Here is a 15,804-nt window from a genome sequence, read left to right as displayed (position 1 = left end):
TGGCCAATGGTGTTGATGCTCTAGCCATACTTGTGTGGGCTGCCTCTTCCACCCTTCATATAAGCAGGAAGACATGTTTTATTGATATACAGATATGTTTTATGTCACATGCAATGACAGTTACCACCAGCGAAGAATCCCCAAGCAAATCAATGTATCAAGCAAATCAATTATAATCTTTAGGAAATTGATAACAGTATTAGTGATTTGGCAGTGTAACAAACTGTTTGTCCTGGGAAAAGTTCTCTATCTAATAATTACCTACTGGTGGTGGCAGAGAAGAGACAAAGATGGAAGAGTAAAGAATAGTCGATGCACAAGCAAAAACCAAAGCATATGCTGCATGGCAAATTTAAATGTCTGCCGAGTGACAAATAAAGTTAGCTTACCTTGTTTTTTCTTTTTTTGATTAGACAGGAGCAGTGGGTAGAAGTAGTGGGTAGGAATATTAGGTGGGAGTATTAGGTAAAAGCAACAGCTTGGAACATTAGGCAGACACGTAGGTAGTTGCAGTAGGAAGGAGCATTAGGATGGAGCCTCTGAAAACACTGCACTAGAGCTACCCTCTGCCAGTGGCATGTTAAAGGTAAGGCATGAAAAGCTATAAAACAGCACCAGAGTTCACCAAGGCTATCCTCTTGAGGGAGTTCCAGAGTAACTGACTGTTTATCTATCTATATCAGAGATATAGATAGATAAACAGTCAGTTGTTAATTAAATAGCAGGTACTATGGCTAAGTGATTGAGAGGGAAAAAATTAAAAGGATGCTATAAGGACATGTGAAGAATTCCATAACAAGTTTGGAAATGTTTGCACAGAAGAAGACACTATAGCTCTAACACCAGTGAGATAGAATGGGGTGGAAGTTCTGGAAATCATTAAAGTACCAAGAAGTGACAAACAGAATACTAAAAGTACTTGACCATACATGGATCATGGTACTGATGAATTTCTCTATATGTGTCAAATATGTGTACATACACAAATTAAATGAATTACTGTTCAAGATGTCACTGGAGAAAGGTAAAGTTCCAGGGGAATAGACTACATCAAACTTCATACCTATAGATAAGAAAGAAGATTGGGAGCATGTGCTGAACTACAGACTGGTCTCTCTAATGAGAGTGCTGTGTAAGGTTTTGCATAAGATTATTAGAAAGCAAATGGATGACCTTTACAGAAATTTCTTGAGTATGAGACTAAGTTTTTCTTTAGGGATAGGATGATGTGTAACTAACCTTTTAAGAGTCCTATGAGAGAGGAAGCTCAGTCCTAGACAAAATAGAAGGCTGGGAGGAATGTCTATCTAGACTGTCAAAAAACATTCAACACTGTACTGCATGGAAAGTTGATTAGGAAGCTAGACCACTATGCAGGAATAAAGGGGAACTCCTATAATGGATGGAAGATATCTCACTGGGAGGGAACAAAGGACGCATGGTAGAGGAGCCTTTTTCACATAGGTTGAGGTGACTGACAATGTGACACTGGGTTCAGTTCTGGGACAACTTCTTAATCTAAATAAATGACAAGCGTATAGGATGGAATCCTATTTGAATATGTATACAGATGATGCAAAGGTCATGATGGAAGTAAAATGCAAGGAAGATTAAATTAGCTTACAAGGGGATCTAAACAGCCTACAAAGTTGGTCTGAAACAAGGTTGATGAAATTCAATGTGAGCTTATATAAAGCAATGAGTATGGTACAAAGTGAAAGACAGAATCAGGAAGGTTTATCAACTTGCAAGAAATAAGCCTGTTCAGGTTTCTGTGTATGAGAAGAACTTGGGAGATGACATCATCTCTAACCTGAAGCCAGGAGATGACATCATCTCTAACCTGAAGCCAGGAGATGACATCATCTCTAACCTGAATAGTTAGGGACATCAGCTGTCTGCTAGCAAATACCAGAATAGGTTTCAAGTATATGGATAAGAAAATATTCAACAAGCTATTCATATCCAATATAAGGCCAAATCAAGATCATGATTCCTAGCTTTGGTAACAAAGAAGCACAAAGAGCTCAGAGAAAAGTTCCAGAGGAGGGCAACAAAGATGGTACCAGAACTGAGTGAGCTGACTTATAAGGTAAGGCTGGAGAATTTAGATCTATCCATCTCAGAAGAGAAAAGAGCATAAGGTGACCTGATCAAAACATACAAAATTTCAAAGAGATTGACGATGTGGACAGTGAACAGTTCTTTGAGAGATGTAGGAACAGAGCAACTATAGGACATGACATGAAATTAAAAAGCTTTTAATAAGGATGCAAAGGACTACTTTTATAAGATTGATGGATGAATAGAACAGATTGACAGAGGACATGGTTAAAGCAGACAGCATTAGAAGTTGTATGACAGTAGAGAATGTTCAAGAGATGAGGCCTCATGAGTGTAAAACTACTCCCTGTACAATACAAATAGGTAAGTAAAAATATGCCAAACATTATGTATACACCACAACGAACAAACTGGAGACATTTTCATATTTTTTATGATACTGGGGTATATTTTAAATTAATATGGAAATCTAAAATGAATGACATTTTCTGATATGGATCCTGGCATTTCTGAAAAGAAATATCATTAACTCAAGATCAAACACGGCTAATCATATACTGTACTCTTCTAGCAGACATCTCCATTCTTGATTTTCCTACAGAGACATCCATTCTTGATTTTCCTAAGTAATATGGAAAATAAAAATTGATGAGTGAGAGTAAGGAATGAGGAAATATGAAAGATATATGGAATTCACATAGTAAAGGAAAACTAAAGTAACAGAGCAAGCACTAGAAAGGGTGAGAAAAGAATAAACGTGAGCATGTGTTCAACATAAATAGGAAAATACCCAAATATGAATTAAATTGAGAATCAAGACCTACCTGAACAATTATAAGTGGTCCTCCAGATACTGGAGGAGGTACTCCAGCTGCCACTACATTGATGATGATTCGAGCATAGTCAGTTCCTTGAGCATTAGTAGCTGTGCAATAATATTCTCCAGAATCTGATGGCTGAGCATTACGGAATGAAAGCACTCCATTCTGCTGGAATACCTACCAAACAGATGAACCATTGTCATTATCTATGAAGTTCATGATTTATCACCTTTGGCTATGATAAAGAGTAAAACCTTAAGAGTTTACAACCAATGTTATTTAAAGTATTTGCAAATGACAAAATCATTTCAATTAAGCAATATCAAAGGACTGATAAATTTGGTTTTCTTAAACAACTGGGATCCCAAGGTAGCATCACTTGACTATTGGACTTCCTACAACCAGCTAAACATAAAAAACTGAAGTGTACATATTGGATTTCATGTTTTCTTCATATACTGAAGAATTGTGAGGCATAAACCTGTTTTGCCTATATATCATACTCAGATCTACAAAAGATAATGAAAAACCCTTTCCTATAAAACTAAATATCATCTACTCTACAAAATCAGTAACCTTTAGTTTATGACATTTTCCTTCACAGAAATCTGCTTTTCTTATGAATATTTTCATATGAATCATCAAATTTGTACTTTACATGTAAAACAAGTTGTAAACAAAATATGACTTACATTTACAGGAAGTTCCCTATTTGGTCCATAGGTCCAAGTAACTTGAGGTCGTGGGCTTCCTTCAGCTGAGCAGCGGACTTCTAAAGTATCACCAACTCTTAATTCAACCACTTCACGACGTTCTTCTACAGTGACACGAGGACGTGCTCCTATCATGTATATAAAAAAAGTTACAGAAAAGAAGAAAGCTGAAAACCAAACAACAAACTTCAATTAAAAAGAGAAAGAAGAAATAAGTTTGCTGAGTATTCCTGGGAAGTTATATGGGAGGGTGTTGACTGAGAGGATGAAGGCATATACAGAGCATCAGACTGGGGAAGAGCAATGTGATTTCAGAAGTGGTAGAGGATGTGTGGATCGGGTGTTTGCTTTGAAGAATGTGTGCATGTGTGAGAAATACTTACAAAAACAGATGGATTTGTATGTGGCATTTATGGATCTGGAGAAGGAATATGATAGGGGTTGATAGAGATGTTTTGTGGAAGGTCTTAAGAGTGTATGGTGGGGAGGTAAGCTACTAGAAGCAGTGAGAAGTTTTTACCAAGGATGTAAGGCATGTGTAAGAGTAGGAAGAAAGAAGAATGACTGGTTTCCAGTGAAGGTTGGTCTGTGGCAGGGATGTGTGATCACTCCATGTTTGTTTAAAAATTTGTTTATGGATGGGGTGGTTAGGAAGGTAAATGCAAGAATTTTGGAGATGGGGCGAGTGTGCAGTCTGTTGGAAATGACAGGGCCTGGAAAGTGAGTCATTTGTTGTACGCTCATGATACAGCTCTGGTGACTGATTCTAGTGAGAAACTGCAGAAGCTGGTGACTGAGTTTAGAGAAGTGTGTGAAAAGAGAAAGTTGAGAGGAAATGTAAATAAGAGCAAGGGTATTAGGGTTGAGGGACAAGTTAATTGGGATGTAAGATTGAATGGAGAAAAATTAGTGGAAGTGAAGTGTTTTAGATATCTGGGAGTGGACTTAGCAGTGAATGGAACCATGGAAGTGGAAGTGAGTCACAGGGTGGGGGAGAAGGTGAAGGTTCTGGGAGTGATGAAGAATGTGTGGAAGGAGAGAACATTATCACAAAGAGCAAAATGGGTATGTTTGAAGGGACAGTAGTTCCAACAATGTTATATGGTTGTGAGGCATGGGCAATAGATAGGGTTGTACAGAGGAGAGGAAGTGTTGGAAACGAAAAAGGATTGCTGCCCCGCACTTCAGCGAGATAGCACCATGAAAACAGACAAAAAGGCCACATTCGTTCACAACCAGTCTCTAGCTGTCATGTGTAATGCACCGAAACCTCAGTTCCCTATCCACATCCAGTATATTATCCCTGGGGATAGGGGAGAAAGAATACTTCCCACATATTCCCTGCATGTCGTAGAAGGCGACTAAAAGGAGAGGGAGCAGGGGGGGCTGGACATCCTCCCCTCTTTTAATTTTCCAAAGAAGGAACAGAGAAGGAAGCCAAGTGAGGATATTCCCTCAAAGGCTCAGTCCTTGATTCTTAATGCTACCTCACTAATGCGGGAAGTGGCACAGGGGTCCTGGGTTCGATCCTGGCTGTTGGAGGTTTGTATGTTCTATGAAGGTGCACGTTTCAATGACTTTATTCTTATATATATATATATATATATATATATATATATATATATATATATATATATATATATATATATATATATATATATTATATATATACATATAAGACCTGTGTGAGGAAGTACCAGGAGAGACTGAGTACAGAATGGAAAAAGGTGAGAACAATGGAAGCAAGGGGAGTGGGGGAGGAATGGGATGTATTTAGGGAATCAGTGATGGATTGCGCAAAAGATGCTTGTGGCATGAGAAGAGTGGGAGGTGGGTTGATTAGAAAGGGTAGTGAGTGGTGGGATGAAGAAGTAAGAGTATTAGTGAAAGAGAAGAGAGAGACATTTGGACGATTTTTGCAGGGAAAAAATGCAATTGAGTGGGAGATGTATAAAAGAAAGAGACAGGAGGTCAAGAGAGAGGTGCAAGAGGTGAAAAAAAGGGCAAATGAGAGTTGGGGTGAGAGAGTATCATTAAATTTTAGGGAGAATAAAAAGATGTTCTGGAAGGAGGTAAATAAAGTGCGTAAGACAAGGGAGCAAATGGGAACTTCAGTGAAGGGCGCTAATGGGGAGGTGATAACAAGTAGTGGTGATGTGAGAAGGAGATGGAGTGAGTATTTTGAAGGTTTGCTGAATGTGTTTGATGATAGAGTGGCAGATATAGGGTGTTTTGGTCGAGGTGGTGTGCAAAGTGAGAGGGTTAGGGAAAATGATTTGGTAAACAGAGAAGAGGTAGTGAAAGCTTTGCGGAAGATGAAAGCCGGCAAGGCAGCAGGTTTGGATGGTATTGCAGTGGAATTTATTAAAAAAGGGGGTGACTGTATTGTTGACTGGTTGGTAAGGTTATTTAATGTATGTATGACTCATGGTGAGGTGCCTGAGGATTGGCGGAATGCGTGCATAGTGCCATTGTACAAAGGCAAAGGGATAAGAGTGAGTGCTCAAATTACAGAGGTATAAGTTTGTTGAGTATTCCTGGCAAATTATATGGGAGGGTATTGATTGAGAGGGTGAAGGCATGTACAGAGCATCAGATTGGGGAAGAGCAGTGTGGTTTCAGAAGTGGTAGAGGATGTGTGGATCAGGTGTTTGCTTTGAAGAATGTATGTGAGAAATACTTAGAAAAGCAAATGGATTTGTATGTAGCATTTATGGATCTGGAGAAGGCATATGATAGAGTTGATAGAGATGCTCTGTGGAAGGTATTAAGAATATATGGTGTGGGAGGCAAGTTGTTAGAAGCAGTGAAAAGTTTTTATCGAGGATGTAAGGCATGTGTACGTGTAGGAAGAGAGGAAAGTGATTGGTTCTCAGTGAATGTAGGTTTGTGGCAGGGGTGTGTGATGTCTCCATGGTTGTTCAATTTGTTTATGGATGGGGTTGTTAGGGAGGTAAATGCAAGAGTTTTGGAAAGAGGGGCAAGTATGAAGTCTGTTGGGGATGAGAGAGCTTGGGAAGTGAGTCAGTTGTTGTTCGCTGATGATACAGCGCTGGTGGCTGATTCATGTGAGAAACTGCAGAAGCTGGTGACTGAGTTTGGTAAAGTGTGTGGAAGAAGAAAGTTAAGAGTAAATGTGAATAAGAGCAAGGTTATTAGGTACAGTAGGGTTGAGGGTCAAGTCAATTGGGAGGTGAGTTTGAATGGAGAAAAACTGGAGGAAGTGAAGTGTTTTAGATATCTGGGAGTGGATCTGGCAGCGGATGGAACCATGGAAGCGGAAGTGGATCATAGGGTGGGGGAGGGGGCGAAAATTCTGGGGGCCTTGAAGAATGTGTGGAAGTCGAGAACATTATCTCGGAAAGCAAAAATGTGTATGTTTGAAGGAATAGTGGTTCCAACAATGTTGTATGGTTGCGAGGCGTGGGCTATGGATAGAGTTGTGCGCAGGAGGATGGATGTGCTGGAAATGAGATGTTTGAGGACAATGTGTGGTGTGAGGTGGTTTGATCGAGTGAGTAATGTAAGGGTAAGAGAGATGTGTGGAAATAAAAAGAGCGTGGTTGAGAGAGCAGAAGAGGGTGTTTTGAAGTGGTTTGGGCACATGGAGAGAATGAGTGAGGAAAGATTGACCAAGAGGATATATGTGTCGGAGGTGGAGGGACGAGGAGAAGAGGGAGACCAAATTGGAGGTGGAAAGATGGAGTGAAAAGGATTTTGTGTGATCGGGGCCTGAACATGCAGGAGGGTGAAAGGAGGGCAAGAAATAGAGTGAATTGGAGCGATGTGGTATACAGGGGTTGACGTGCTGTCAGTGGATTGAATCAAGGCATGTGAAGCGTCTGGGGTAAACCATGGAAAGCTGTGTAGGTATGTATATTTGCGTGTGTGGATGTATGTATATACATGTGTATGGGGGGGGATTGGGCCATTTCTTTTGTCTGTTTCCTTGCGCTACCTCGCAAACACGGGAGACAGCGACAAAGTATAAAAAAAAAAAATACATATATATATATATATATATATATATATATATATATATATATATATATATATATATATATATATCTTTCTTTCTTTCAACCTATTCGCCATTTCCCGCATCAGCGAGGTAGCGTCAAGAACAGAGGACTGGGCCTTTGAGGGAATAATCCTCACATGGCCCTCTTCTCTGTTCCTTCTTTTGGAAAATTAAATATATAGTGTTGAAGTGGGGAACTAAGAGGGCTTTGAGCATACAGTAGGAAAATGAAAGGATACTGCTTTTCTTGACTGCAAAAGTATTTGACAAAGTAAACCATGAGAGTTTGCTAGAAAGTAGCTTGACAAAATATTAAGGGTAAGATATGGAGATGGATTATAGAGTTTCTAATTAAAATAAAGTTCAAAGTCATAGCAAATGAAATCATGTCTGAGGAGGAAGATATCCTAACTGGGTTACTATAGGTTAAGGTGTCTGCCTCAATATTCTCTGTAATAATGATATTAGATATCAACAGTGAAGTAAAGAAAAGCATAGTAAGAAATTATGATGATGCCACCACGGTGAGAAAACTGAGTGGGTCAGAAACTGATGAGCTGAGGAGGAAAAAAGACAGGCACAATTTACAAATGGGCAAAAGTGAACCTATCGAAATTTCGTGAAGGTAAATCTGAACAAATAAGAAATGGGTCACAGAAGGATTCATTAGTTGTGCTGTATAAAGGCCTAACAAGAAAACTGATATAAAGTGGGACAGCATAAAATATTTGAGTGTCATCACAAATGATAAACTGGATTTCAGAGAGTGTAGTGAGAAGATGGTGCTATTAAGTCAAATAATGAGCGGTATGATTCTGAAAACTCTCTACAAGAAATAGAAACTTGTTGATGAAATATATCTAGATATAAGAAGTACATGTGAATACTGCTGAGTTGTATGGTCACCAATCAAACAATCAGAAATACACATATTAAAGAGTACTGAAAACATTTCACAAGGAAAATCAAGGGGATGGAACATAGGGAATACCACAAAATTATAGTCTAAAAAGAAGAGAAAGCTAAAGGAAAACTCATACATGGAAACAAATTGGAGGTATAAAAGAAAATGTGTTAAACCCTGAAAGTCTGGGGAGATACATATCTATTCATTCTTCAAGAATACCATGGAAAATACTGAATATATCAATAAATAAGTCAATAAATCAAGCTAGAACAATTATTCTCTGTACCATGAGGAGAAATAAAAATCATGCATGGAACAACGACAGAAACACTTAAAAGTAAACTTGACGTATGGCAACAATCAGTCCCATAGGAGCCAAGAATTGATAACTATGTTCTGCAAAATAGTGGCTGAAGAGAATACTCTTATACATCAAGCAAAACATGCGGTGAGCGCTCTGCGCTAGCCCTGCCATTTTGGTTAAATCTTATCATGGGTACACTTCACATACTTCTATGTCCAAAACATCCTACATCTGTCATCCTATCACCAAACACATCTAATGACCCTTCAAAATACTCACTCTAACTCCTTTACACCTCATTTTTGACCATGACAACTTACCCATTTGCCCCCTTCACCAATATTCCTATTTGTTCACTTGTGTTTCTCACACTATCAACTTACTTCCAGAACATTTTCTTATTCTCCCTGAAGTCTGCTGGTACTCACCTACCCAACTCTCCTTTGCTCTTTTTTTCAGTCTTTGCATTTTCCTCTTGATCTCCAGCCATTCTTACTCATACATCTACAAATTACTTGTAACCCATCTCTGCAAATAATGCCCATCTTTTCCCTTTCAAGAGCACCTTAACTTCCTCATCCTACAACTCACCTTTCCACCTTAAGCATACCACATACTTCACTTACATATGCAAGCAGTGCTTCCACAAACACCACACATTTCTCACCCACTCCCATAGCTTCATTTACTCTCACCTTTTGCCATTTTACATTTCATCTCCCCTGGTATTTCTTCTCACAACCTTCTTTTCCAAGCTCACTTACTTTCATAACCCTCTTCCCACTCGTATCATTTACTCTTTTCCTAAAACTTCTATAAACCTTTACTTTTGCCTCCAATAAGTAATGATCAGACATCCCATCAGGTGCTTCTCTCAGAATATTCTCATTCAAGTCTTCCTTTGCATGCCTATCAATTAGAAAATAATCTAAAAATGCCCCCTCACCTTTTTTAACTAACTCATCCATGTATCCTTATGTATCTCCCTTTTTCTAAACCAGGTATTACCAATCACCAATCCTTTTTCAGCTCAAAACTCCACAGGCTTTCACCATTCTTATTCAAAACACCAGGTACCCTATGCTCCCCAATCAAATCACCCATCGCTAATACTTGAGCCCTTGCAACAAACTGCTGACACACTCACTTGGCTCCTCCCAATATGCCTCTCTTCCTTGGTTCTCTCATATATTGGTGCATGAGCATTATTAATCACCCATCTCCAGTAATTCACTTTCATTTTTACCCAAATCGGTTAGAGCTCACTTCCTTACACCCTTTCACACATCTCCCTTGATAGTAATGCTACCCATTCCCTAGCTCTCAACCTTACACTAACCCCTGACTGTACCCCTAAAACATTTCTAAACAATTCTTCCTCTTCCTGCTTTCAGTTTGTTTTCTCAGAGCTAGAACTTCCTGGTTCCTCTCTTAAAGCATACTAACTCTCTCTTCCTTCTTCCCGTCTTGGTTACATCCAAACACATTAAGCCATCCCAGCTGGAGCCTTCAAGAAAGAGGAGCACTTTCGTGCCAAATTCTAAAAATTATGAATAAAAGAAGGGGAGGATTTCCTTCCCTTCCCCACTCCCACCACCCTTTAGTTGACTTCTACAACATGCAAGGAATACATGGGAAGTATTCTTTCTACCCGATTTGAAAAGGTCCTGGTATTACACATGGAACTCTATTCCAGGAGCTCCCACAGCCCAAGACTGCACTATGATAAGTAACAAGATCAGTTGGACTCCTCTGAAGCAAGAACTTCTTGGAAAAAGTGTACTGTGTTTTATCAACCGACTATGACAAAGCTTCACCAACAGTGGGGTAGTTACTATCCAAAAATCATAATACTGTTTACATTCAAGAAGATTACTTACAAAGGTTTGTATAGACTGACCAGAAAGGTGAGTTATCATGAAAAAGAAAATTAACAAAATTCAAAAATAAAAAACATTTACACAGATATCATTTCATCTTGAAATACACATAGCATGAACTTCAGCTTTAAAAAAAGAATCATCTAACATAGTTCTGAAATATACAATCATTCCTGTGAAAAAATGAAGTCAATGATATTTTTCTGTTAAAGTGAAATGAAAATTCAACTTAAGAGTTGTAAATCCTGTAAAGAACTGGAAAAAAAATGAAACAACGAGTGGGATTCCCTCATTGATTTAAAAGTAAAAATCGGATAATAAACACTGTAGTCCTGTTCACTTGAACAATAATTGGGGAACAAAATAATGCATCAAGATATGTTTGTTTTCCTCTGTTTTTATGTACTCATTTTTCTAACTGTGCTATACTGATTTTACAATAGACATATAACTCGTACAATCTCTTTTCACTTACCAAAAATCTATATCCTAATAACTCCTTTCCTTATCCAACAGAGTGGATTGGTTATGTACATACATACTCTAACCATCATTCACACATATCCTCAACATATTCCCAAAGCATTTGTGTGAAACAAGAGCTTCTACACTCATTAAAGTACTTCTTAGTTTTTACCTTTACATGCTACTGCACTTTGATTCATCAAACAAGGCCAATAACTCTAACCATAGCCAAAATTCTCACACTGCATTCAATCACCATTTGCACCTCTAGCATGTTCAGTGTAAATACCCTTAGCCCTAATCAATTCTTTCACAACATCTAAGCATCCATTCTGTGGTCTTACCCTTCTCTTTGCACCTTCTAATGTCCAGCTGTATATCCTCTTGACCAACCTAAAATCTGCCATATGTTCAATACAACCAAACAAACTTTCATCTGTCTACCTTTCTAATGAATTCACACCATATAACCTTCTTACATCTTCATTCAGTCTTTTCTCTTAATTCCAATTATATTATGCAAATCATTTATAGCTACAGTACCTATTTCTAACCTAACATGACTAACATACACTTGGGGTTAAGGAGGATAAATATACCTTTATGCAAGCTTGCACAAACTATGCATTATTTTTTTCCCATTGCCAGAGCTCTTACAATGTTAACCTTAAATAATAACAAAATCAACAGGCACTGCAACGAGTAAGGATACAAAATGGTAGTAGGTAATGCTTTGCCAAGATATACACATTGAAACTCATAAAACTTGTATTTCATGAACCAGAAAACTGGAAAACTCAAGGACCAGCATGTTAATTCTTAATTCTTGAATTAGGCAGCTCCTCGCCAACTTTTCTGCCATGTTTTTGAAGACAAACTGGTGTGTCTTGGCACTTTGTCAAATCATTTGTAATACTGCCTAGAATTCACCAAAAGCGTTGGTGCAGCCAAGAAACATCATTTCCAGTCTTTTTTTAAGGAAGCTTACTGTTTTAGAAAAAGGACTTCCACACTTTCCGAAATGATTATTACATTTTACATTCACATGCTAAGACTAACTTGATTTGTAAAGTGAACCCAACATCTCTCGGAAGATATAATCATATAATGATACAGAACTCACTTATAATCACCAGTGAATAGTACAGAACAACATTGATTGAAAGGAATGTAGCATGGAAAAAAACAAGGAAATGTAAATAAGACTAAAGGACACCACAGAAGAAATAACATAACAAATGTGCTTAATTTCTCTCTATGTAACACTGGGGTAATGGAGGACATGATATTTGATGATAGGTACAGAGTATGAATAATTTTTCTAAAGGAAAAACACTTACAATATCCCCCTAACATGTACCAGCCACTTGATTCTCTCACACTCATCTTTGCTGAAAAGGGTGTAATATCTCTAGATATATTCATCCTATTTGTCACTAATGATGCGCCTATATATGAAATTACAGCATGCATGAAACTAGGGTGTGTTTGACATATGACTGGAATGCTCATTATCAAGAAAAAATACTTCAATATCCTTCCCACATATAAATACCTATTTGTTATTACAGTTTGTACTGTATGGGGAGGGAGTTTTATGCTCATGAAGCCCTATCTCTTGAACATTGTCTACCATCACATAACTTCTTAAATTTATGTAAACTATCTGCATTAACCACATCCTCAGTCATTATGTGCCAGCCACTGGATGCCCAAACAATTTTTGAAAGTGAATAAAATTTCTAAAACTATTCATGTTCTTTATCATCAATGCATTCACTGTATATAAAATGAGAGTATGCATGAAATAAGAGTGTGTACGATGTACACACATCCTTCAATATCCTCCTAATACTTGTCTTCCAATCTCCCTCACATCAAATGTTAGTATGAAAGGTGCAATATTTGTATGAATATTTATGTTATTTACCACCAGCGCTGTGTCTGTGTATAAAACAAGATCACAGTGTTAAAATAAGGCCAACAGAAAGAAAGTTCTGTTCTTAACGCTACCTCGCTATCGCGGGAAATAGCGAATAGTATGAAAAAAAAAAAATATCTTTCACTTACTCAGAAGCTGTAAGACATTACTTCACATCTGTGTCTACTCAACTGGCACTGGACCAGGCCAGTTAAAAGGTAATAATATAAATTTTCTTATAAAAAAGATTGTTACATTCAAAAAGTAATCTATTTCACTGAGAAAAATCATGCACCATCATGAGAATGATGGCAAACACAGATCCATTGGAGGCATAAGCTATATAACATTGAAGGGTACATGTAATGTACTGTGTTTTAAGTAAAAAAATGTATGATATTCACCTGAAAATACTGCACAGAAAGTTCTCTAGAAACAATCACAAATTCAAGACAACACATCTAATTACATAAAGTCTCCTCTTTCAAACTTGTTTGCCATTTCCTGCATTAGTGAGGTAGCACTAAGGACTGATGAAGAAAGGCTGCATTTGCTCCCTTCCATTCTTTTGCAGTCATGTGCAATGCATTGAAACCATAGACCCCTATCCAGAACCAAGCCTCACATACCTTCCCATGTTTACCCCTGGCCACTTCACAAGCTATGGTTCAGTAAGAGCATTGACTTTATTCCTAAGGCATTCCAAAACAATGTAAAACATATTTAATTACTCTAGCTGTCTTGTGTACTGCACCAAAACCACAACTTCCTATCCACATCCAGGCCCCACAGACCTTTCCATGGTTTACCCTAGGCATTTCATATACCCTGGTTCATTCAACTGACAGCATGTCAACCCTGGTATACCACTTTTTTCCAATTCACTCTACTCCTTGCATGCCTCTCACCCTCCTGCATGTTCAGGCCCTGATCGCTCAAAATTGTTTTCACTCCATCCTTCCACCTCCAATTTGGTCTCCCACTTTTCCTTGTTCCCTCCACCTCTGACACAAACAAGTCCTCTTTGTCAACCTTTCCTCACTTATTCTCTCCAAATGTCCAAACCATTTCAACACACCCTCTTCTGCACTCTGAACCACACTCTCTATCTCCACACATCTCTCTTACCCTTTCATTACTTACTTGATCAAACCACCTCACACCACATATTGTCTTCAAACATTTCATTTCCAACACACCCACCCTCCTCCATATAACCCTATCTATAGCCAATGCCTCGAAACCATAAAATACTGTTAGAACTACTATTCCTTCAAACATACCCATTATTGCTCTCTGAGATAATGTTCTTCCTTTCCACACACACACACACACACACACACACACATATATATATATATATATATATATATATATATATATATATATATATATATATATTTTTTTTTTTTTTTTTTTTTTTTTTTTTTTTTTTATACTTTGTCGCTGTCTCCCGCGTTTGCGAGGTAGCGCAAGGAAACAGACGAAAGAAATGGCCCAACCCCCCCCCCATACACATGTATATACACACGTCCACACACGCAAATATACATACCTACACAGCTTTCCATGGTTTACCCCAGACGCTTCACATGCCTTGCTTCAATCCACTGACAGCACGTCAACCCCTGTATACCACATGACTCCACATATATATATATATATATATATATATATATATATATGACTCCACATATATACCACATATATATATATATATATGTTGGAAAGGATCACAATTTTGTGTGTGATCAAGATATTCCTATGAGTCCATGGGGAAAATGAAACACGAAGAGTTCCCAAGTGCACTCGGGAACTTTTCGTGTTTCATTTTCCCTGTGGACTCATAGGAATATACATATATATATTTTTTTCTTAATACATTTTCACCATCTCCCCCATTAGCAAGATAGCATTAAGAACAGATGACCGAGCCTAAGAGGGAAAATCCTCATTATCCCCCCTTCTCTGTTCCTTCTTTTGGAAAAGTAAGAACTGGAGGGGAGGATTTCCAGCCCCCCCCCCTTCCCCTTTTAGTTGCCTTTTATGACGTGCAAGGAATACGTAGGAAGTATTCTTTCTCCTCTAACCCCAGGGATATATATACCTACCTACATATATATCTATTTATCTATTTATTATACTTGATTCCTGTTTCCCACATCAGCAAGGTAGCGCCAGGAAACAGATAGAGAACAACCAATCCACTCATATGCACATATATATACATAAATGCCCAAACACATACACACACATATATATATATATATATATATATATATATATATATATATATATATATATATATATATATATATATATATATACATATATACACATGTACATATTCATCCTTGTTTGCCTTTATCCATTCCCGGTGCCACCCCACCCCACAGGAAACAGCATCAGTATGAATACTGAATTAAAACAGTACAAAAGCAGACAAGATTATCATTAGCAGATACAGGCATGCAGGCACAGGTAGAAGTAGTGGGGAAGAATGGCAATAGAGTTCAGTTGGAGTGCAGGGGTAATGGGTAATATGGTCCTTAAAATCACCTGAAGTCCTTGCGATCATCCCAAAAATTTGCTGCAGGAACCATTAAATTTGCTATTGTTAAATTTTCCACTTATCTGATAGCAGTAAATAAAGCATGGGCACAGCATACCAACCAATGGAGAACCTCCCACACTTCTTAGTAACATCG

General features: G+C 38.0%; 1 protein-coding gene across 7 annotated transcripts in view; it reads right to left on the bottom strand.

The window, feature by feature from the left end:
- The window catches only part of LOC139748045 (basement membrane-specific heparan sulfate proteoglycan core protein-like), a 261,917-nt gene that overhangs the window by 116,701 nt on the left and 129,412 nt on the right, over nt 1-15,804 (bottom strand). For all 7 annotated transcript variants that reach the window (XM_071660608.1, XM_071660610.1, XM_071660611.1 and 4 more), the window contains 2 exons: nt 3,578-3,726; nt 2,889-3,062 (listed from right to left, as the gene is read on the bottom strand). In XM_071660608.1, coding sequence (XP_071516709.1) covers nt 2,889-3,062; nt 3,578-3,726 — 323 coding nt within the window. The remainder of the gene's footprint in view (nt 1-2,888; nt 3,063-3,577; nt 3,727-15,804) is intronic.

The sequence above is a fragment of the Panulirus ornatus genome, chromosome 72, assembly GCF_036320965.1.
Source record: "Panulirus ornatus isolate Po-2019 chromosome 72, ASM3632096v1, whole genome shotgun sequence".
Classification (NCBI taxonomy): Eukaryota; Metazoa; Arthropoda; class Malacostraca; order Decapoda; family Palinuridae; genus Panulirus; species Panulirus ornatus.
Note: the sequence above shows the minus strand (reverse complement) of the source record. Positions and strands in the feature narration are given on the sequence as shown.